The 24,964-nt window shown below is 37.3% G+C and overlaps 1 protein-coding gene and 1 pseudogene across 1 annotated transcript; one reads left to right on the top strand and one right to left on the bottom strand.

Moving 5' to 3' along the window:
• LOC109230152 lies at window positions 3,413-4,946 on the bottom strand. Its single transcript, XM_019395677.1, has 2 exons — window positions 4,353-4,946; window positions 3,413-4,279 (listed from the first exon to the last, which is right to left on the bottom strand). Exons 1-2 carry the CDS (start codon window positions 4,944-4,946, stop codon window positions 3,413-3,415), a joined length of 1,461 nt encoding a protein of 486 aa, XP_019251222.1.
• The window catches only part of LOC109230151, a 10,574-nt pseudogene continuing 5,290 nt past the window's right edge, over window positions 19,681-24,964 (top strand).

The following is a 24,964-nucleotide window of genomic DNA, read 5'->3' as shown; positions in this document are numbered from 1 at the left end:
GTGGATTATAACTCTAGTTTATGCTCGTTTTGGATATTTAAATTGTTGCATCTATATTCACTAGTTCATGTAATCGAGAGAGGCATAACTTGTGATATTTTTGTGTTATATTTTGTTGGGTAAATTCATTAATTCTTCTTGGTAATCGAAAGAGACTAGTTGAATTGTTGATTAACCTAGTTAGGAGACTAATCAAAAGAGGTTTTCCTAAGGACCACTCCATTATGAATTCTTGCATATCTTTACCGAGCTTAATTCAGTTCATATTGTGATGCTGAACTTAATCAAGAGAAGAGTTTCTACTGAATGTGTGAATATTGAGTGAATTCGAGAGACTCACTTAACATTAGAAGTAAATTATCTAGAGCTTGGTCCCAACATTTGTCTTGCACCTATCCTATCAATCATATTTTCTCCCATTGATATCTTTCCTTACTCATTACTTGCGTAGATTGTCACTAGCCAATAGTTTAGACTCTTAGTTAATTTTAGTTTTAAATCACATAAATCTAAACCGTTGATCATCTTGGATAGAAATCTAGCTATAAACTACGATAATAACTATTTAACTCCAATCCCTATGTATACGATATTATATTTACTATATTTGACTAGCGAGCATATTTTGGTGTGTGTTTTGCGCTCGTCAATGCTATGAAAATAAGAGGAACTGGAGTCACCTTCTTCTAGCCATTTAATTCTGGACTTTTGTATGAGAAATGCTTCTTCTCTCTTAAGCGTTCGGGTATAGACTGCATTTGCATGATTCAACATGGCCCTATTCTCAACAGAGTTATCTTGAATAAGAAAATGCTCCAATTCAGCCACCTTGGTTTCCAGCTTCTTGACTTCTTCAAAAATGTCACCAAAGGTGGATCTGGACCAAATACTCAGATTCTTGCAAGTTCTTTTATGTTTCTGGTGGAGAATCCACATTAGATTTCCCGTAATGCTTTCTTTCCAAGAATTTGATACCACGTTAAATAAGTCTCTGTGTTCAACCCATAAATTGAGGAACCTGAAGAACTTTACTGGATTATCAACACCTTTATTTAGGTTGACTAGTAGAGGATTGCGATCAGACCAGTCTTCGCTAGGCGATTGACAGTGGACATATAAAAAAAGAGCCATTTAGAGTTAATTAGAAGTCTATCTAGCCTTTTCCAAATGGTTCTCGGTTCTCCCCTATTGTCACACCATGTGAATGGAGAACCATAAAAACCTGCATCTTGAAGACCAGCATCTTCTATACAATTTAAAAAATCAGTGCAATTGGAGATGTTGAAAGGTTTTCCACCTTTCTTCTCCTCCGGACAAGTGATCACGTTGAAGTCTCCAATAACACCCCAAGGACAAAAGACACTTCTGAATTGTGAAACAATAGCTTCCCATAATTCTTCCCTCAATTGGTTGGAACACTTAGCATAAATTATTGTTAGGACAATCAAATCAGCTCCTAGCATTCCTTTTATGGAGACCGTAACATGTTGTTCAATGTGTGAAATAATGCAGATATCATAACAATTATCCCAAAAAATCCATATTTTGTTGTTGTCAATACCAAAACATTTATCCATCCCTAATAGTCTCATATAATTGTCCACCATATTTACCGTAGGTGGTTCTTGCAAAACAGGTTCTTGGAAAGCTATAAAAGAGATGTTATATATATAGATTTCAACGATTTTAGGCTTTCAAAGGCTCACATAGTTCTCACACTTCTAATGTTCCATGACAGTAAACTATTCACTAGAAACAGTCGGAGGGAGGTTTTTGTTGAGCCTTTGTGCCCTAGTTTACCTTGGAGAAAAATTATCTTTCATGAGTGCTGATAGTTCATGGATTTTTTTATCCTCTAGGAGATAAGATTCCAGCCATAGACATGTTGTTACTAGTATTCTAATATGAAAGAGATATCATAATTGGATCTTCTAGCAGTCTCATCATCTGACTTGGTATAACTAGATTGCTCATCTTCATCTTTTTTGTTATCTTCTTAGTCTGTGTATGCCTCTTCCTCATTTCAGGGAACTATCCCCAGGGTCATCCACATCTTCACCAGAAGCTGCCAAGGATTCAAAAGCATTACCCAGATTAATAGTGATAGTTCCTCCTTTCGTCTTTTCTCCTGGAATTATTCTCCTACATATACGTCTTCCTGGAGGAACTTCCTCAAATTTGGGTTCTTCTTGCTCAAGCTGGATTCTTTCTAACACTTAGAGATTGCTAGGAGATCTTAGCATTAATTTTTTTTCCATTGCATTATTAGTAGCCAATTGACTTTCCATCATGTTTCTTTTTCCTGCTTTGTAATATCTTTTGTGGAAACATCAGGGCTAGCAGAACTCGGCCTACCACCGTTAGTAGTATTTTTGCCAATATTGACAATGGGAGTATCAAAGACATTCATTTGAGCATCTCTAGAGGTAGCTGTATCATCTTTGTGAGCAACCACATTATCATTAGCTTTAGTAGTGTTACTAACTTTCATAGTTGCATTGTTAATATCATTTGTAGAAGCACTAGTAGAATCACGGATAACAATAGCATCATTAGTGCCAACAGTAGCAACTTTAGGAGCAATTATATTGTTATCCTTAGTCACCTCTTACTTAAGAGCTTTCTGGTTGATATTCTGTTTTCTATTACCTCATTCCTCTCCGGTGTTGTTTTTAGCTACAGGCTTGGCTTTTTAGTTATAGTTATGTCCTTCATGATCCTTGGCTGGTTCTTGAGTTTTTCTTTTCCTTTACCCTTGTTCTTCTCACTATATACACAATCATGGATGGAATGCCATTGATGTTTGCATTGTAAACAATATTCCGGAATTCCTTCATACTCCACAGCTTGGTCATATCCACCTAAGGGGTTACCTTCATCATCCAAAGTACCTACCCAGATAGAGGTTGGCAGTGATCTTCTTAAGTAGACTTCGATTCTAACTTTGGCCAAGTGAGGCCTAGTTCGATTAGTGGTGGCTTGATCAATTTGTAGGGGGTTGCCCACTATGCTTAGAACTTGATTAACATACCAGCATTCATGCATATGCCACGGAAATTGGGGCAAAAGTGCCCAGATTGGTGCTAAAGGACTTTCTTCATCGGTCCTGAAGTCCAGTGTCCATCTGAAGATTCTCATCAGAAATCCTCCAATATTCATCATCCTCTTCTTTTTTTTTTTTATAAACTAACATTTTCATTTATCAAAATTGTTCTGTACACAGTAGGACCTGCTGACCAGTTCCTTTTCTCTTTATAGACTATACTTGACTCCAACATTTCAGAGATGTCTCCCTATATAACTATACTAGTTGGCTATATGTGTTCATATCCTATACATGTGCTAACTAATATGATACTGAAATAAAACATGAATACAGGATTACTCTAGTAGCCTAACTATGGATATCTGTTTAGAGCTTCCATATGTTCCTGCCAATTGCTGTGTATATGGCTTTTGATATGAACATATGAAGTGATCTCTCTCGGCATATCTGCTCTGCTGAGGTGCTTCCATTTTGAAATCTGATCGAATTCCTGTCCCTCCATAAACTGTGCAGCAGCATGCCAAACACTGCTACAATAATGTTGCCAATTCCTTTCTTCTTCCTAGCATGATAAGTCACCCATTGCAGTTCCTCCTCCCAAGTTTGAATCTGTCTTTGGATTCTCATCCAGTTTAGCAATCTCTTCCAGACAGCACTTGTGTAGGAGCATTCAAAGAATAGATGTTCAAATATCTCTTCTTCCTGACCACAGAATACACACACTTGAGCTACTTGAATGCCTATTTTCTGCAATCGATCCACTGTTGGTAATCTCCTTTGAATGGCCAGCCACATATTGAATTTGTGTCTAGGATGTATATGAGGATGTAAAATCAGACTTTTCCTGTATACCTTCTGATCCTGAGGAGTTTGCAAGTTATATAGATTCTTGATACTGAATTTACCACTTGTGATCTGTAAGGACTCCAGTCTTTCTTGCACATTGCCTTGTAGAGTTGGTAGATTCAATATAAACTTCCTTTGCTCAATAATCTTCCTTACTACCCAAGTTGCACTCTTAGGTATAGGCATGGTGTCAATTCTCCTGTTCTTTATGTAGTAGGAATGGACCCATCGAATCCACAAGCAGTCTTTCTTCTTTGTAATTGCCCACAAATGCTTCATTATTGCAGCTCTGTTCCAGTTGCACAGGTTAATCACATTCAACCCTCCCATTGTTTGTGGTAAACAGACCTTGTCCCATGCTACCAAAGCTCTTCTGGATATATCAGCCTGCCCTGTCCATAGGAAGGTTCTGCATATTCGCCTCTATCATTTTGCTGATCTTCTTTGGTAGTAAAAATACCTGAGCCCAATAAGACTGCATCCCAAAAATCACTGACTTGATGAGCTGCAATCTTCCAGCAAATGACAATAGTTTTGAGGTCCAGCAACTGATCCTTGCAGTAATCTTTTCAACCAATGGCCAACACTGTTGATTAGATAGCTTTTTAGGAGCTAATGGAACCCCTAGGTATTTAAAGGGTAAGCTGCCTTCATTATAACCCAACTCCTGCAAGATAAGTTCTTTCATCCTCTCAGTTGTACCTGCAATGTATACTGAGCTTTTGTCAGGATTTGCCTGTAGTCCTGAGGCTCTTGAAAATTTCAGAAATGCATCCTGCAGTAGCTTAATTGACTGCAAATCAGCTCTGCAGAACATCAATAGATCATCAGCAAAACACACATACATCACTCCTAGTCTTTTGCACCTTGGATGAAAGTGGAACTCTTTGTTTTCAGCCAGTTGACTAAATTCCCTTTGCAAGTACTCCATAGCTATCACAAATAAGTAGGGTGACACAGGGTCTCCCTGTCTTATCCCCCTCTTGCCTTCAAATGGTTTTGTGAGTCCTCCATTTAAGGTCAAAGAGTAGGATACAGTTGTTATGCACTCCATTATCCAACATACAAATCTGTGTGGAAACCCCGATCCAATCATTATCCTTTTCAAGTAGAACCAATCCAATGTATCATAGGCTTTCTAAGATCAACCTTGAGAATGCATCTTGCAGATATACCTTTCCTAGTGTAGCCTTTGAATAGTTCATGGGTGAATAGGATGTTATCAGTTATATTCTTGCCTTCAATGAAAGCTGATTGAGAGTCACCTACTAGATAGTTCATTACTGCTTTTAATCTCCCAGTGATGATCTTTGTGATAATCTTGTAAATAGTTATGCAGCATGCTATTGGCCTAAAGTCCTTAACCTGTGTAGGATTAGGAACTTTAGGGATGAGAGTAATAGCAGTGCTATTAATGGCCTTTGGCAGCTTCCCTGTCTTAAAGAAATCCAAGACATCAGCAATCACATCTGCTTTGATCACCTCCCATTGCTTTGTGTAGAATTCTACTGGAAAACCATCTACCCCTGGAGCCTTGTCAGTTGGCATGCTTTTAATAGCTCCCATTATCTCTTCCTCAATGACTGACTTGATCAGCTCCAGTTGATGTTGTGTTGTTAGACAAGGTCCCTTTTTAATCACCTCAGCATCTGGGCAAGGGTGCACTGGTGATGCCTCACCCATTAGTTTCTTAAAGAAATCCAAAAATTGCTCCTCCACCTGTTTAGGATCTGTTAATTTGATACCTGCATCACTATGAATAGAGACAATAGCATTATTATTAGTACGCATCTTCCATTGAGCATGGAAGTACTTGGTATTTGCATCTCCATGTTGAATCTAAGTAGCTCTAGACTTCTGCCTCATCACCTGCTCCTCAATGTTACTCCATTTCTCCACTTCTAGGAAGGCTACCTTTTCTTCTTCTATGCACTCCTGCCTTAAAGGTTGTAGAGACAGTTGATGTTGAACCAGTTCTAACTTCTGCTTTGCTTGACTCAGTTTTTGCTGATAAGATGCCATATAGTTGTTCAAGCCTTTCATGCCTCCTTCAGTTTCCTGAGTTTATACCATGTCCTTGCCTTCCCAAAATCTCTATCATTCTGCACCCATAATTCTTTCACTATCCTTGTAAATTCAGGATGGTGAAGTACAGTGTGATACAGTCTAAAAGGTCTAGGATGCAAATGTTGTTGAATTATACCAGTTTGGCAGTTCATCAATATAGGAGAATGATCAGACACCCCAGGGTTCAGATATTCTGCCTCTATATGCCCATTGTTCATCATCCAGCTGAAATTCCCAAAAGCCCAATCTATCTTGTTGTACACCCTCATATTTTCATCCCTTTTATTACACCATGTATAATACCATCCTGTACTTTTCAAGGGAGTGAGTTGAATTTTGTCTAAGAACTCCTTAAATCCTTGTACCTCTGCCAATGTTATAGGAGCTCCTATTCTATCATCTGGTTGTAAGATATTATTAAAATCACCACTAATTAGCCATTCACTTTTAATATTAGAACCTATACCAATAAGCTTCTCCCATAACTGCTGCCTTGAGTTCAAGTCATTATAAGCATATACAACAGTGAATAGCCATTTCTTCTGACTGATTTGTTCTTCCACTTCACAATGGCCAAACTGTGCATCAATCTGAATGTGGATATGAGGCTTCCACATTAACCAAATTCTCCCATTATATGCACAATTATAGTTATACTGTACTTTCCAGTCCTTTGCAGTCTTCTGGGCTATTCTTTTTGCCTTATTCTCTTTCACCCTTGTCTCAACTAGCCCCATTACCTCTACCTTGTACTTATTCAGAAAGAGCACCAACTCCTTCTGTTTAAAGGGCTTGTTCAGTCCTCTAATGTTCCAAGTACTGATTATCATGAAGGTGTAGGGTGGATTTGTCCACCCTGCCCAGTATCAGCTGCAATACCACCTTGATTCAGAATCTCAAATCGATTTGTGGTATTAATTTGGCTAGTAGAACAACTTGGTTCTTCCACAGTAGACATAACCACTCTCTTTTCATATCTTCTCTCATTCTTTATTACTTCTGAGAGTGCTGGAAATTCATTCATGTCCAGCTGCCTATCTTCCATTTGTGAGCCTACTGCATTTTCTTTAGTTTCAATCTCCTTTGTAGCATCATCTTTTTCAGCTGTTGGAGCAGTCATCTCTTTTGCTACCCATTTAGTTTCCACTTTCCTTCTTCTTTTGCCCCTTCTCCTTCTTTTGTTCTATTCTACAAATGGTCCATTTTTTCCTATTTCCTAGTTCTGTCTGCAGTCTTCTGTGGTATGCCCAACTTTTTCACAATCCATACAAAATTTAGGCTTTCAGTCATACTCTATGCTTTGATGAATCACTCCTACAGGAGTTCGAAGTAAAATATCATTTGGCAAAGGATGAGAAATGTCTGCTTCTACAAGGACTCTAGCAAATGAAATTCTATCCATCTCAGCAGTGTATAAGTCTGTGTACATTGGCTTTCCTATTTCACTTGCCAATTTGCTTAGGGCCTCAGCTGACCAAAATCCCACTGGTAGATTTGGAAATCTTACCCACAGTGGAATCACATTCAAACAATCTGGATCAAAGACAAAATCAAGTGACCAATCCTTCAAAATAAATAGTTTGTTATGAAAAGTGTAAGTCCCTAATTGCATAACTTTGTCTCTATCTTCAAGTGAATCAAATCTAAATATGTAATAGCCATCATCATGGTATAATATCTTTGGAGTATTAACAAAGTCCCACACATTTTCAACATAGTTCTCCACAGATTTGAAATATGGATTTTCACCCAATACGTACCCAATGAGTGCATTATTCCAATAATTTTGATGTTCCTTTATGTCTTCCTCTTCAATTGTTACTACAATTGTATCACCCTGCAGATCTGGTGGGATATATGTGAGAGCTTTCCCCATTTGAGAGCTACGATTCCTCTTGTATGGCTTCTCCTCACCTATTCTGTTTCCTTGTTCAATTGGTTCCTGTTCCATTGGTTCCTGTTCTATTGGTACAGGTTCCTGAGTCATGGATGAAGAATGTGTTGTAGTTTTAGCTAGGTCAGAAAATTGTAGCCGGCGTGGAATCTCTTCACTTGTTCTTCTCGCCGCTCGTTTCACAGCTAAGTTCTGTTGGACATTAGATACATCTTCATCTGGGTCTTCTCTGATAGTTTGAAACAGAATTGGAAGAAAGCTTCCAAATGTTAGTGGCTTTGCATGCCTGGTATAGTTATGACTGGTGTGACTGAGCTCGCCGATGGCGTTATAGCGGTGGTGGCCGAAATTGTCATGCTGCCCGTGCACGTTATCAAATTCTGCTTAACATGCACCGAGAGAGAACATGCCCCCTTCAAGTGCTAATTTCTCTCTGTTGCTCCTTCAAATCCCTTGAAAAATCGCCTCTCTCCCGAATTCCTCAAGCCCAAAATCGAAAAATGAAGAACAAACCTCGAGCTGGGGTTTTCTGTCCAGCAAAACCACACCTGCGGTCAAATACACGCTTCTACGGCACCACACCTTATTCATCATCCTCTTAAAATATACGTGGTGCAATCTTCATTGCAAGTAAAATCAATAAATACATATCTATAGTCAGAAAGCCCTATTTTTACCTGACCCCTAACTAGGAATTGAGCTTGGAAATCAGACGAATTTTCTCTAATTTAGGTCTTCCAGAGGAGAATTTACCCACTCATGTGAGTCTGCATTTATCCGCCATAGCTCTGTAATAGTCGCTAGCTTTGAAGAACTGTTACACCCCATATTTTCATACGTAAGAATATGTCGTAAGTCAATTGATGTAAACTCAGAAATAAAATAATCTTTGAAAAGCTTATGAAGTTAATCATGTTACCGTGGAAGTTATAAATATTTAAGATCATGAATACCATGTACCAAGAGGGTTGAAAGACTTAGAAGCGGAACGAATTGAAGAAAATAAGTTTCGTCGAAAGTCGACAAGTTGGAATGTTATAACATGTACTTTGGGGTGAGGCTAGGGTGCTACGTGTGTTAGGTTTTGAAGTCAAGTGAGTTGTAGAACAAAAGCTGGGAAAGGTCATCACAGGTTACATTCATAAATGTGCTAAAAATTAGGTCAAATTAAGCTGAGCTTTTATCCAAATATACTTCAAAGTACGGGGTTGTCTACCAACTAAATTGAAGATCTACGAGTACAGTTTCTAGCGCATTTAATTGTTCGTCGATACGACATCGTAGTAGAGAGATATTCGCATTTTTGCGAGACCGTGCAAGCAGCTCGCATGGGACCCATAAAGTCAGTGTAAAACTTCAGCTTGTTTTTAAGTCAATTATATGTACTTTTAACTCATTTTTCTCGTCCAAAACAGCTCCTAAACCCTCCTAAATGCTCTCCAAGGGTTCCTCCATAATTCTTGGGTGAAAACCTAAGATAAAAACATGAATCCAATGCTAGAAATCCCGTGGTGCTTGCTAGATCGTAGTTCTTCATCTTGTGGCTGTTTTGGAGGGTTCTTCAAAGGTAAGTAACCTCAGTTTTCGTTTTGTTCTTTATGATTAAGCTAGGAATCAGTCCCTCTTTCATATATATTAGAGTTTTAAGGCGAAATACAAGTGTTTACACACCAACTTGAACTCAAAAGTTGATTCAAGAAGAGAATACAACTCCTATAGTATTGTGGTGTGATTGAGAGTTGTTATGAGCTACACCAGCTGGGGATTTCACATTGTATCTACTGCCTAAGGTGAGTAAATCATGTTCTTCATTGTGCTTAAGGTTAATCATGTGTTGGTTGAGTTGTTTGAGTGAAAATCTACAAGATAGTAATTGACATGGCATAAGGAATCGTTATCTTTTTTTTTTGTGGACTGTGCTGAGGCTATATATATGGTTTGTTGTGGCTGGAAAGTGTTATAAATAGTTCGATTATGTTGTGGCTGCTGTTGTTAAGCTTATCTATGTGCTAATTCAATGGATTGAAGAAGATAACATGAAAAATAAGAGGTTGACGATAAAGGTTAAGGTGCTAGGCGTGTGGACTATTTTTGAAGATTATTCTTATGATGTTTTGGGCTGAAAAGGACATGGTAAGCATAAGTATGATGTTATATAAGTTGTAGGCAGATTAATGGAAAAGGAATTGGATTAAATTATATTTTTTTAATTGTAAATCGAGCTTGCCGCTCAAAATAGTTATTGTAGAAATCAAAGAGCTTATTGTGAATTATATTGTTGTTGTTTGGAATGTTTGGTGAATTTTAGTAACTTATGCGATGTAGTAAAAATAGGGGAGGTGCTGTCCGTTTTCTTGTAGAATATTGGTTTTGAAATATGAGAGTTCAAGTTCTTATATGATGACGGCGAAGTCAGGTTACTCATTGTAGACGTAAGAAGATCATATTGAGCTTGGTTGACGATTGGAGAGAAGATTGCAAAGGTATGTTAAGGCACTTTCTTCTTTCTTTTGGAATGATCTAAAGTGAAATGAACATAAACAATACGCTCTTTTATAACGGATCTACTCCTAGCAACTAAGGTTGTCCATGTTGTTCTTTCCTTATAAAGTTATTCTTAGAAAGTATGCATGATCATTGAATCCTATGGAAGTTCATATTGAATTTATGACGTCCATAATGTTAATTGAAGGTGCAACGACCTTACGTCACTCCAGAAGGTTGAGAGTGTGATTACATGAGTCCAGCATGCATTATACATATGTATCAATTTTACTCTATCGAGTCGCGCTATAGCCGGTCGGGTACGGTACCTATTGTGCAACTACTAATCAGTTGGGTTTTACCGAGCTCCACGTGGCCGGGTACGGTTCTACTGAGCCTTATGATGGCCGGGTAGTTTTTTACCGAGTCCTCTTCGAGACCGGGTACGATATGATGATGATGATGATGCCTACAGAGGCGTATGTTTTTAAAATTTTATGTATATATATGTATCATACATTTCATGCCAGTAGCCCTCAGAGGCACTCAGATGCTATAGGTTGTATCTCCTCTATCTCTCTTTACATTACTGTTCTTATTTATGCTTTCCTGCCTTACAACTCGGTACTTTATTCGTATTGACCTCCCTTTTTCCTAGGGACGCTGCGTTTCATGCCCACATGTCCTGATAGATAGGTTGACAGTGTTCCTAGTAGGCTATCAGCTCAGCAAAAGGTGTTGGTGCACTCCACCTGCTCCGGAGTTGCCTATTTGGTCAGTATGCTTTGCACATGTATTCATTGGTATTGCGGGGCCATGTCCCGACCTTTATGATGTTTATGTACTCTTAGAGGCTCGTAGACAGATATCCTGTATATGGATACTTGTATGGCCTTGTCGGCCTATGTTTTGAGTGTACAAATGATCATGTCGGCCTTATAGGCACGTATGTCACATGTATAAGTTTGTATATCATGTTGGTTCGTCTTATGTCGAGTATTCCCTTATGTGTTATTCTGGTTATCGCATGGCGACCCTTTTGGCCCATTTACCCATGATGGTGTGATAAGAAAGATACGTCACGTTGGTACTCGGTTGAGTAAGGCACCAGGTGCCCGTCGCGGCCCTCTAATTTGTGTCATGACAAACTTGGTATCAGAGCAATTCTATCCCAGGGAGTCTACAAGCCTTGTCTAGTAGAGTCTTATTTATGGGTGTGTTGTGCACCACACTTATAAGTAGGAGGCTACAGGGCATTTAGGACTATCACTCTTTCTTATTACTCTAGATCGTATGGTAGAGCTCAGTTGTCATAATTCGAACTCCTAAATTCTATTTTATTCGTAACAGAACGATACCTACATCCAAAAAGACAGTTGGTAAGAGATTGAATGTCGCCGTGGAAGAGTTGAGTCAGAGGAACTCGATTTCGCATCATGCTTACGATGAATAAATGTAAGGTCTTCAGTAGATCATGTGTGTACTAAGATATGTAAGCTTCTTGATAAAGAGCCCTGGGGCATGAATATCTATCCACCCATATGGCAAAAATCAACGAGCGAATCAAAAGATAGATACAAGTTTCAACAAGTAAAAGAAGCAAGGTGAAGAAGGGTACGAGGTATCCAGTTAGTGAAGAATATCAGTATTTACAATTCAGGAAGAGAAATATAAGCGTTCTGAGTAACTTTCAACAGTAACAAAGATATATACACTTGACAACACCCATCTCAGGTATGTCCTATGGGAGCTAACCTATATAGATTTAGAGAAGGATGGGATATCAGTATCCAGGTGTGGTTAGAGTAACCCAAAATGGTTGATGGATTTTTAGCATTAGCTGATATTTCCAAAAGATATTGCAAATGTGGTATTAGTTCTCCTTGTGTGACACCCATATGGTGCACTCTAGAATAGTAGAGTTAGATATGAATACTAGAATGTCCTGAAAATTTAGAAGATTGGCGCTAGAATCCTAGAAGGGATAAATTTTTACCTTTGTATGGCTCCTGTCCCTAGTAAAGAGAGAATGTTAGGCAACCCGAAGATCCTGTGGATGGAGCAAGGGGAGCTAAAAATGAAACAATATTTTGTTGAAGTTTTCAGAATAAGGTGATAGACAGAAATATTAGCAGGAGAATAAGAAGAGAGTAAATGAAGCATTATGAGTAAGATGTGATAAATGGTTGATAACGGTAAATAAAAATATGACAGGATGACACAGTCTATAGTCAAGTGTAGGAAAATACAAGAGGTGCTAGGCCTTGAGACAATAAAAGAGTATAGGCCAAAAGTCATATCCTCATTTAGAGAAATGAGTTGGTGAATCCAACGTGATTACCAGAGGGAAAAGCTAGATCGCCGGAGTAATAGAAATCAGTATGAGCTAGAGAACAATATAAACTGAACATGAATTAGGGACCGAAGGATTCGATAATAGATGGCATCGTGAGAATTTCAAAGATTGCGTTCCGGGAATAATAGAATGGGCAATAGAAGAATAACATTTAAAGGTCATTCAGGAAAACGCTTCCCTAAATCAAGCACTGTGAGCAGAGTTAAGCTTAAGGCACTAAGTATGCTAGTTACACTAGGTGTCACCCTCGTGCGTAGAAATTCAGTTATCCTTGGCACAGAAGGGTTACCACAAGGCGAGTAAGATATCAGCGAAGATGTGAAAAGACGCCAAAGATGATGAGGTAACTATGGAATAGTAAAGGAAGAATGCGGTAAAAAGGCTAACAGAATGAGATTGCCTTTACTGAGATTTATAGATATGTCACGACTCCTGAACGATATGCAAGCACGACCCTGGTACGAGGCAGTAAGGGTTCCATCACTAGAAGTTATTGATAAATAAGTGCAAATGAACACTTGATACATAAAGTGCCAATGCGAGGGGTAAGTTAAGACAAAGGACATAACCCAAGAGAGATTACGCAGAATATAGATATAAGAATGGACCAATGAGTAGTTAGTAGTTGATTCAGGAAGAGAGCCTAGTTATGGCTAGACTAGAGGATCTATATAAATTAACAGATCATGCAAGATAAACGTAGTGAAACCCCAGCATAGAAAATTCAGTCTTGTAGATACGAGATCGCAATCGTTGAAAAATGTTCAGATAGAAGTTGGGGCAGTTAAAGGTACAGTTTAAGTTTTACGAAAATAAGAGAGAGTGCCATTAAGGAGACAATCAAACTTTGAGCTTAGAAGTAACCCTATGAGCACAAGAGCACGAAGTTATGTAACTAAGGATATTTATAGGCGAGTAAGAACATCGATAATTTTGTCGGGTATACGATGTAATAAGCTCACAGCGTTACAAGAGTCAGAGGGTCTCCCCTAAGTAATACAACAAAATACTAGTTGAGGAAATAAGGAAGAAGGCTTCAACCTAAGCATATTGACCTAAAGAAATAATGGTCTTGTAACAACAGTCTCACTACAACATCGTATGCACTCTATAAGAAAGTGGCACCTATTGTGACTAATGAACGAGAAGTAAAATCAAAAGTATATCCGAGATCATATGGGTTGCATGGAATTACAACATGTGTGGGCCCTAAGATAAGCCAAGTATTCATGCAAAAAGTGGCAGAACGACAAGGAAAAGCAGTTGCTTACATTTAAAGACAACTGGGAAGGCGCGAAAGGAAATCTATGGTGTTAGCAATTTAAAGGAAGATTGCGAGTAGTATAAATAGATATGTGTAGGTCGCGAGCTAAATTATGGTAGAGCAACAAGGTTTTAGGTAGATAGGAGTAAGAATAAGAAAAGTTGAGTGAGAAGGTGACAAGAATAGGTAAGGCCTCAGAATTAAGCCCATCAAAACAAGTGAGCTAATTGTTTCCATAATTTATAGAAAGCTCAGTATAGCTTGAATGAACTCAAAGGAGTTTAAAACTAGGAGCATTTAGAAGAGATGGAATGCTGCCCTGGTAGTAGAATAAGGGTGTAGTTGTGATAAATAAAAGGATGACGTTTAGGCATTTGGTTGAGTAATGATTTAAAGAAAAGGGATTTCATGAATTGCACGGGATTAGAATACCTCCATAACATGAATCACGTTGGAATGTTATGAAATATGATTATTAAAGTATAGTGTCGTCCCTAGGTGGATCAAGAAAATCACTTCAAATGTTCCCCGATGCGACGCGAGCCCTAGTGACAATGTATTACGTATGGTGAAATTTCAAGTTATCAGTGGTAGATTACAGATCAACGTTAAGGTAAATCAATAATAAATCAACAATGGATGGATAAAAGTTACAAAGTATGATATGATACTAGGCCATCATTCTTAAGATGAACAGTAATAAGGAAGCATTGAAGGACTTAGATTTATACATTAGGATAAGCAACAAGAGTGTAAACTAGAGTTAGGTAGCAAACCTCGATAATAATAAACTGAAGTAAGTCTTATGGTATAGTATGACCTACCTAGATGCAGTAAAACCATAAGCATAGCTAACCGAGGCTATGAAACAAGATATAGCAATAATCCTAAGTTCGACAAGTACCAAACGAAGAACTTTAGTACATCTATAGATGCCCAGAGGGACAACTTGTCAAAGTTATGTATATGTTCCCAAAGTGAGGCCTAGAGATTGGTTAAAAGCTGGAGGAAAAAGGAGAGAAGAGTCATATAGGCGTACATACAAGGACAAAGTCGTACATGCTGCATGATAGAAGGTAGCAACAGTTACGAGATTGAAAGAATTCAGACAACAAGTAGTGGTGTGAGAAAGAGGCCTAAAGGAGGAAATGCCCTGGCCTTGGGATTTATTCACAGAATATTTGCCTAGATGGCAAGGACAGTAATAAATATTCGTAAGAGAAATGGATTATGATACTAATAAGCACATCAGTCAACGTTCGAGGACGAATGTTCCAAAGAGGGGAATGATGTTACACCCCATATTTTCATACGTAAGAATACGTCGTAAGCCAATTGATGTAAGCTCAGAAATGAAATAATCTTTGAAAAGTGTATAAAGTAAGCTAATAATGTTACCGTGAAGGTTACAAATATTTAAGATCATGAATACCAAGTACCAAGAGGGTTAAAAGGCTTAGAAGCGAAACAGATTGAAAAAATAAGTTTCGTTGAAAGTCGGCAAGTTGGAATATTATAACATATACTTTTGGGGTGAGACTAGGGTGTTTAACATTATAAGGAGATTATATATGAGTTATTTTAGTTGTATGATAAACGTGTGTTAGGTTTTGAAGTCAATCGAGTTGTGGAACAAAAGTTGGCAAAGGTCATCACAAGTTACATTCATAAATGTGCTGAAAATTAGGTCAAATGTAGCTGAGCTTTTCTCCAAATATACTTGGAATTGCGGGGTGATATACCTACTAAATTGAAGATCTACGAGTCTAGTTTCTAACACGTTTAACCATTTGTCAATACGACATTGAAGTAGAGAGATATTCGTGTTTTCGCGAGACTGCGCAAGCAGCTCCCAGGGGACCCACAAAGTCGGTGCAAAACTTCAGCTTGTATTTAAGTCAATTATATGTCGTTTTAACATATTTTTCTCGTCCAAAACAGTTCCTAAACCCTCATAATTGCTCTCCAAGGGTTCCTCCATGATTCTAGGGTGAAAACCTAAGATAAAAACATGAATCCAATGCTAGAAATCCCGTGGTGCTTGCTAGATCGTAGTTCTTCATCTTGTGGTTGTTTTAGAGGGTTCTTCAAAGGTAAGTAAACTCATATTCTGTGTTGTTCTTTATGATGAAGCTAAGAATCAGTCCCTCCTTCGTATATATTAGAGTTTCAAGGCGAAATACAAGTGTTTACACACCAACTTGAACACAAAAGTTGATTCAAGAAGAGAATACAACTCCTATAATGTTGTGGTGTCATTGAGGGTTGTTGTGAGCTACACCAGCTAGGGATTTCAAGTTGTATCTACTGCCTAAGGTAAGTAAATCATATTCTTTATTATGTTTAAGATTAATCATGTGTTGGTTGAGTTGTTTGAGTGAAAATCTACAAGATAGTAATTGACATGGCATAAGGAATTGTTATCTTTTTTTGTGAGCTATGTTGAGGCTATATATGGTTTGTTGTGGTTGGAAATTGTTATAAATAGTTTGATTATGTTGTGCTGCTGTTGTTAATCTTATCTATGTGCTAATTCAGTGGATTGAAGAAGATAACATGAAAAACAAGAGGTTGACGATAAAGGTTAAGGTGTTAGGCGTGTGGACTATTTTTGAAGATTATTCTTATGATGTTTTGGGCTGAAAATGATATGGAAAGCAAAAAGTATGATGTTATACAACTTTTAGGCAGATTCATGGAAAGTTAATTGGATTAAATTATATTTTATTGATTGTAAATCGAGCTTGCCGCTCAAAATAGTTGTTGGAGTAATCAGAGAGCTTATTGTGAATTATATTGTTGTTGTTTGGGTTGTTTGGTGACTTTTAGTAACTTATTGGATGTAGTAAAAATAGGGGAGGTGCTATCCGTTTTCTTGTAGAATATTGGTTTTGAAATATGAGAGTTACAATGCTTATATGATGGCGACGAAGTCGGGTTACTCATTATAGACGTAAGAAGATCATATTGAGCTTGGTTGAAGATTGGAGAGAAGATTGCAAAGGTATGTTAAGGCACTTTCTTCTTTCTTTTGGCATGATCTAAGTGAATTGAACATAAACAATACGCTATTTTATAATGAATCTGCTCCTAGCAACTAAGGCTATCTATGTTGTTCTTTCCTTATAAAGTTATTCTAAGAAAGTATGTATGATCCTTAAATCCTATTGAAGTTCTTATTGATGGTATGATGTCCATAATGTTAATCCAAGGTGCAACGACCTTACGTCATCCCGGAAGGTTGAGAATGTGATTCCATGAGTCCAGCATGTATTATATATATATGTATCTATTTTACTCTACCGAGTCGCGCTATAGTCGGCCGGGTATGGTACCTATTGTGCAACCACTGATCAGTTGATTTTTACCGAGCTCCACGTGGTTGGGTACGATTCTACCGAGCCTTATGATGGCTGGGTACGTTTTTACCGAGTCCTCTTCGAGGCCGGGTATGATATGATGATGATGATGCCCACAGAGGCGTATGTTTTCAAAAGTTTATGTATATATATTTATCATCCATTTCATGTCAGTAGCCTCAGGGGCACTCAGATGCTATAAGTTGTATCTCCTCTATCTCTCTTTACATTACTGTTCTTATTTATGTTTTCCTGCCTTACATACTCGGTACTTTGTTCATACTGACCTCCCTTTTGCCTGGAGACACTACGTTTCATGCCCGTAGATCCCGATAAACAGGTTGACAATCTTCCTAGTAGGCTATCTGCTCAGTGGAAGGTGTTGGTGCACTCCATTTGCTCCGGAGTTGCCTATTTGGTCAGTATGCTTCGCACATGTATTCATTGGTATGGCGGGACCGTGTCCTGGCCTTTATGATGTTTATGTACTCTTAGAGGCTTGTAGACTCATATCATGTATATAGATACTTGCATGGCCTTGTCGGCCTAAGTTTTGAGTGTACAAATGATCATGTCGGCCTTATAGGCACGTATGTCACATGTATAAGTTTGTATATCATGTTGGGTAGTCCTATGTCGAGTATTCTCTTATATTTTATTCTGATTATCGCATGGCGGCCCTTCTGGCCCATTTACCCATGATTGTGTTATAGGAAAGATACGTTAAGTTGGTACTTGGTTGAGTAAGGCACCAGGTGCCCGTCGCGGCCCTCCGATTTGGATCGTGACAAGAACAATGCCGACTTGCCTTTAAAGACGGTGATCTTGAAAAAAACTTGTGGCTTGAAGGTTTCGGAACCAGCGACGATGCATAAGATCCTGTGGAAGAATTATGGGAATTTGTCGATGTTTCTTCCTGGTCTAGAGCATTTGTTGTTAATTGTTTTCACCTTTAAATCTTAGACTAATCTTTTTGCTACTTCTTTCATACTTATGTTTGGGAAGTTTCTTCAACTGTCTAAGTTGCTCGGCCTCTTCACTTTGAGTGTCGTACCCGTGTCGGACACGATGTGGGCGTGGGTGTGGGTGTGAGATCGGTATCGGAACTGGTCAACTGATTTTGGGTACAATACATCAACAATAACAAACACTGTCTAAGCCCACAAGTGGAGTCCAGAGGTCAACCGATTTTGGGTACTTTGGCAAAATCGACGTAGAAATTCGGGACAAATACCATTGTATCTGAAATAAAAACAAAAGCTAAGGTGAAATTGAAGAAAAAAATGGAATACCATGTATGTAGAAATCTCTAAGTTAGTCATTTTTCTTTTGTCTCTTTCTCGGATTCACCTTTTGCAGAATACCTTATAAGTTTTTCTCATAGTGTCTCATAATTGAGACATATTTTTATAACTCCATTTTTAGATATTTTTAATATTTTTAAAAGAATCTCCGCTACTCCCGAATCTTAGAATTTAGATCATGAAGGATCCTACCTCTAGATCCACACCCATATCAGACACCCGAACTTGAATCCGAGCAACTTAATCAATTGTTCCTCAATGAGCTACAAACTAACCGTCAGTTTGTCAAATATATTGATGTAGCTCCATATAACATTGAATTTTACTTCTTAAATTCTAGTCTAATTTACCTTTATCTTTTAGTTAGAAATAAAGTAGAGATTAGATTTTATGTATTACTTCCTCTGTCTCAATTTTTATGGTGGTGTTTGACTAGACGGAGAAAGAAAAAAAAATACTTTTGAAACTTGTGGAAACATGCCATGACATAGGCCTGAAATTATGTGGCTATAAAAGCATGCCATAAAGGGTAAAAAGGAAATATACGTTGAATTGTTTCCAGATATAGACACGTGTCATTCTTTTTAGAATATATTAATAAGGAAAGATTGTCACATAAGATGGGATAAAGGAAGTTGTTAGATATTATCTTATCTTTAATCAAAGATAAGTTTTATCATCTTATCTTACTTAGAGTAAAGTTCGAGTAGTTTTAAGAGTTCTAACTTGTTCAGAATTCATCAGTGTATAAATAGGATTTTGATGTACTTTGTAGGAGGAGATGAGTTTGATGAGCTGAGTAATACATTATTAATTGATTTTTCAATCTTATTTTTCTTTTTCCTTGTCCTATTTCTCTCTATGTTCTCTCCCTTCTCCCTTGATCCTTCTAGTCTTGCATCAACTTGGTATTAGAGTTTAGGTTTTGATTCATCACAGGCTGTTGCAATCATTTGCACCATGTACGTAATAAAACACCCATCATCCTATCCTCTGCAATGTAACCCATACTTCAACATTCAATGGACCTTCTTTTTCAAATCTTTCTTGAATTTTGGAGATGGTTATTAGGTTTTGCAAGACGCCATTACAAGTGGATTTTGCTTACTCTAATTGGTGGTTTGAAGCGAAAGTATATTCAATAAAAGGATCATTGCTTCATGCTGCATGAATTCAATCAGTGTGAATTTTATTCCATAAATCTGGAACTTTTGGAGTTTGACCTGCTTTTGCACTCATCATTGTCATGTTATTTCCCAACTGTGGGAAAAGGATGTAGTTTTATAAGGCATTGCATTATTATCATCTCTAGTTTCAATTTTACCTTTTCCTTTTTGTTGGAATAAAGTATAGACCATCCTATTTCGTTTAATTGGATAAGGTTTTATCTTTAGTTAGAGACAATATTTTATTTTCTAATTATAAGTAAGATTTTGTCTAGTCTTATGTTAAAGATAGAGTTATAATAGTTTTAAGATTCATAACTTGTTCAGAACTCATTTTATTATTAATAGGAATCTGGAGTGCTTTGTTTGGTATTCACTTGATGTATAACACTTTATGAATTGATTTATCTTTCTCTCTCTATTTTCCTACCATTGTCCCTTCTTCATTCTGGTGCTACATCATATATTCTTCCCTTTTTATGGTAAACTGATCCATCATGTGCAGGTCTTAAATATGCTTTGTTGCTGGGCGGAAGATCCTAATTCGGAAGCTTTCAAATTACATATTCCACGATTATATGATTATCTATGGATTGCTGAAGATGGCATGAAAATGCAGGTCTAGAAATATCACTTGATAATATTCATAAGTCCTTTAGTAATTAGTTCTACTTTATTTTTCTCAGGAAAGTAAGACTGTTTAACTTTATAGATTATTAAATTGGCAGAGTTTCTCAAGTTCCCCGCTATAGTTGCTATGATATTAATTGTTAACATTATTTTCCTTATTTCTAGTAGTCTAAAGATGATATGATGCCAAATTGCAGGGATATAATGGAAGTCAATCATGGGATACTTCTTTTGCTATTCAAGCAATCATTTCGACAAACCTTGGTGAAGACTATGGTCCAACTTTGAGAAAAGCACACACGTACATGAAAGACACGCAGGTAATACCTCTGCTCCTTAATATATATGTGGCGTTTTGTCCTTGTTTATCTTGATTTTCATCTCTGGCGTGCTAAATTCTTATTTTTTATAAAGGTGTTAGATGATTGCCCAGGCAATCTTGATTTCTGGTATCGTCATATTTCAAAAGGTGCTTGGCCTTTCTCTACTGCAGATCATGGTTGGCCTATTTCAGATTGTACATCGGAGGGGCTTAAAGTAGGCATTTTTTTTAAAACCTTCATTTGTTGAGACGTTTTCATTTGTAGAGATCTCTTTGTGCCATGTCTATCAGGCATGTCTTCAACTCTCCAAACTACCCGTGGAGATTGTTGGTGAACCATTGGAGGCAAAGCGTTTGTACGATGCTGTAAATGTTATGCTATCATTACAGGTAAAAGCATTTTCTCTTTGTAATTGGAAAATATGGGTTTTTACCTCATTAGATCAGCCTTTTGATGATTTCTTGCAACTGGATTCTTGATAGTTACATATCCTACATATGGTTATTGTAATTATCTTGAAACTGCACATTGCTTTGAATTATTGATGAAGCCTTTTCTAGGATGTACTATGCAGAATCCTGACGGTGGCATTGCGACGTATGAACTGTCAAGGTCATATCCATGATTGGAGGTATTCAGTTTGGCAAATAACATTAGTTCCATATCAATGTTTTTTTAGCTTTTACAGCAAGGAGCCCACTGATATTAATAATCTACTTATCTTGTAATAGCTGTTCACTTATGTATCCCAATCGCACCAACCTGAGTTTTGGATTTCTATGCACTAATTTTCCTTTTTATAGCATTTGAAGTTTCAAATAATGTTTCTGTTTCACCAAATTTTACATTTTCCTTATATGCCATCCGCCAGTTCTATGACCTAAAGCAAGTAGTTGCTCGTGATCTCTACATTTTTATCAGCTATCACAATTCTCCAGGACAACAGGATGGTTATCTCCTCTAAGTTTAGGGTTTGCAGATATGTTAGAACAATATAATGGCTGATGAGTCCAACAGTTTCAGACTACCTGGTTGTATAAGTGCTAGGCACTTGAACGCCTAGGAGTGCAGATACCCAGGGCTGTTGTGGCAACTGGACTATCACGTCTTAGCAAAATGAAAAATGTTAGTATAGGACTCTAGGTGTCTGAAGTCCAAACAGGGTACGAGAAAAGTTGGTTTTGTAAAAAGTTCTTTGATGTCATTAAATCCCCGGATTCATTTAGATATAGTAGTTGTTTTTGTTAGTTAATCATTTTTCAGATGTTTAATAGGAGGCAAATTGTGATACTGCCTTTTTTGAGGGTTTGATAGTCATCTTAGAAGCTAGTACATTGTTCTCCTTTTTGAAGTGGTTTCCTGCTTTAAGATGGAAAACGGGGATTCTCCACTCTTTTTCGCCTTTGGAAAAGCTGAGAGCCTTGACAAATTTTTACACGAAAGGTTTCATTACAGATCTGTTTTACGTTTATGCCCCTGTTAGTTTCTAAAGTGACTTCTACGACTTCAACATCTACTCTACTCGTGAACTACACTGATGAAAACCTAGGGTATTTGCTTATGCTGCATGCCTGTTTAATCATTTACAGCTTGTCTGATATAGTTGGGGCCAAGCCATTTACATATCACAAGCATTTTACTGTAATACATTTTAAAATTTTATTTATAAAGAATACTAGTTGTGTTATGTAACTAGACAATGCATATGCTAGGAGGCAATACTGTACCAGCGTATTATGTTGGATTCAGAACCTTTTACCATCTCTTCTGTTTCACCCATTTTCGGCATTTCTTTTCTTTCCTTTTTTTTTTTTTTTTTTCTCTTTGTTAATTCCTAGAGTATTTCTCACTTATTTCATAGATTTCTCCCGAGATTGTTTGGAGGGTCTCCTTAGGGAGATATTTATCTCCTTGATAAACTCAGGGTAAGGGCCGAAGATTGAGTTCATACCTTTTTCTTGGGTCCGTGTAATTCTGTTTGGGCTTTTCAGAGAAGAGGCAATTGGATTCCTTCATTTATTCTTTTATTCTAATGGGAGGAAAAAGACTTTCATGCTTTATGGTTTGAATTCAATGGAATCCTTGCTCCTAGCTTATATTCGCATAGCCCTATAACACATGCAACTGAGAGACTGTGCAAACACAATTGCTAAATTTTTTAGATATAGATGTATTGACTAATAAACTATACAATTGAAAGGATTCTCATGGAAAATATAAAATAGAATAAAGTTAATTAAATGCAAGAGAAAACATGAGTTCTCGGCAAAGGAATTGCTCTCTTCTCATTACTGATAATATAGATAAGACACTACTTACATGTTTTGTCATTCTTCTGCTTCTGATGTACTTTTAAGGTTTTGCACCTCTCAAGTACAAAGAAGGGAGAAAAACAAAAGCACCCCGCTAAAGCTTTTCATAAAACTAGCGAAAGCGTTCTTCAAACTCACGTTAGAAGAATGTAAGATGAAAAGAAACTTCACCCACACGTTCTTCAATCCCGCAAAATTGCAAGAATCGTTGAATAAAGGAAGAACAATAAAATAAAAAGTAAATCACGTTTTTGAAGCAATAGTTAAAAAAACTAATCACCAATGTTTATTTTCAGCATATTAAGCCCTTTAAATAGGCCTTACAATGAGTAAAATTGGTAAGATTAAGGAAAACTAATCCTAATTAGACTAGAATAAGAATAAGGCTAAGAAAACCTATCCTAACTAAAATAGGAAAAAGAATTCTAGTAAGAATGGGATACCATCTAAGAATCCTAGTTTGACTAGACCTACAAATATAATCCTACTAAAACAAGAATTAAATTACTAGGAAATAATAAATAAGCTTCTTGAATTTCTTGGATTTTTAGCATTCTTGATCTTGCATCATTCTCCCCTGGTTGAAAAGACTTGTCCTCGAGTCTAACAGCTTCCATAGATGACGCAAGATTTGTTATAATAAGAACGGAGACCCAAAGGGAAAAACTGGCGACCCAATGCTCACCGGGTTTTAAGTTACACTTTGCTAGTTTATCATAGAGCTTCTTCACGTTGTAAGCAAACTTAGCATGTGGTCGAACCCAATTCCACTTTCTATGTTTCAACTTTCTATCAAGTCCTCTCCATGTAATCTTTCTATATTGACTTTCAAACTTCAACTTACGATATGAAGTTATTGGTATATGGTTAACCAACTCCATGTCTAGCTTTGAGTTAAACATGGAGATCAACGCTCTTCTTGGGAATGCATCAATTGCATCGCTCGTACGCCAACAGTCACATTGATGATAGCCACATATATTTATGACGTTAAGACATCTTGTTTCTCCAATATATGGACTCAAACTCTCCAATATCCACTCATTTATAGGTAATTTTTCCTCTTTTTCTAGCATATTTCTATGGACTTTAGAATTAATGCAATATGCTACCTTGTTTGGATTGATAGAGTCAACTATCAAGTCAATATTGTGTTGAGCATCTCTAAAAGGCGGAAAGTCAATAACACACATAGTTGGGTTCGGATCATCAAAAAACTTTGGTGGGAACTCCTCAATTAGTAGATCCAATGCCTGTTCCTCATCTCTTTGATATGGGTCTTTATCAGCTTTGTCCTCTTCACGCCCCTGATTATTTGAATATTTATCATAATGGGCATGGTGTCTTGTTACTCTTGTGCCTTGGTCAGCTTCAACCTCTTCAGCTCTTTGTGAATGAATTGGTGGATATAGAAGTGGTAAATGTGGCGGTTGTAGGCGTTGTGGCGAATTTGGTAGTTGATATTGAAACACCAAACTTTCAACTAATTTAGTCAGATTCTCCATTGATTCTTTCAAGTCATCTAGCTGCACTTTAATTTTTTCGTGTCTCGTTCAAGGATTCTAGTTCTTAATTTATGAACTTTTAATTGAAGATCTATTGAAGAGGATCCCTAACTTGGTATTTTCTTGTTTGGTGACATGATGAACAATGTAGCAAATCAAGAATTTGGACCTGGAACTTGTGCTCTGATACCAAATTGATGTACTTTCAAGGTTTTGCACCTCTCAAGTACAAAGAAGGGAGAAAAACAAAAGCACCCCGCTAAAGCTTTTCACAAAACTAGCGAAAGCGTTCTTCAAACTCACGTTAGAAGAATGTAAGATGAAAAGAAACTTCACCCACACGTTCTTCAATCCCGCAAGATTGCAAGAATCGTTGAATAAAGGAAGAACAATGAAATAAAAAGTAAA

This window comes from Nicotiana attenuata, chromosome 7 (assembly GCF_001879085.1).
Source record: "Nicotiana attenuata strain UT chromosome 7, NIATTr2, whole genome shotgun sequence".
Lineage (NCBI taxonomy): Eukaryota > Viridiplantae > Streptophyta > Magnoliopsida > Solanales > Solanaceae > Nicotiana > Nicotiana attenuata.
Note: the sequence above shows the minus strand (reverse complement) of the source record. Positions and strands in the feature narration are given on the sequence as shown.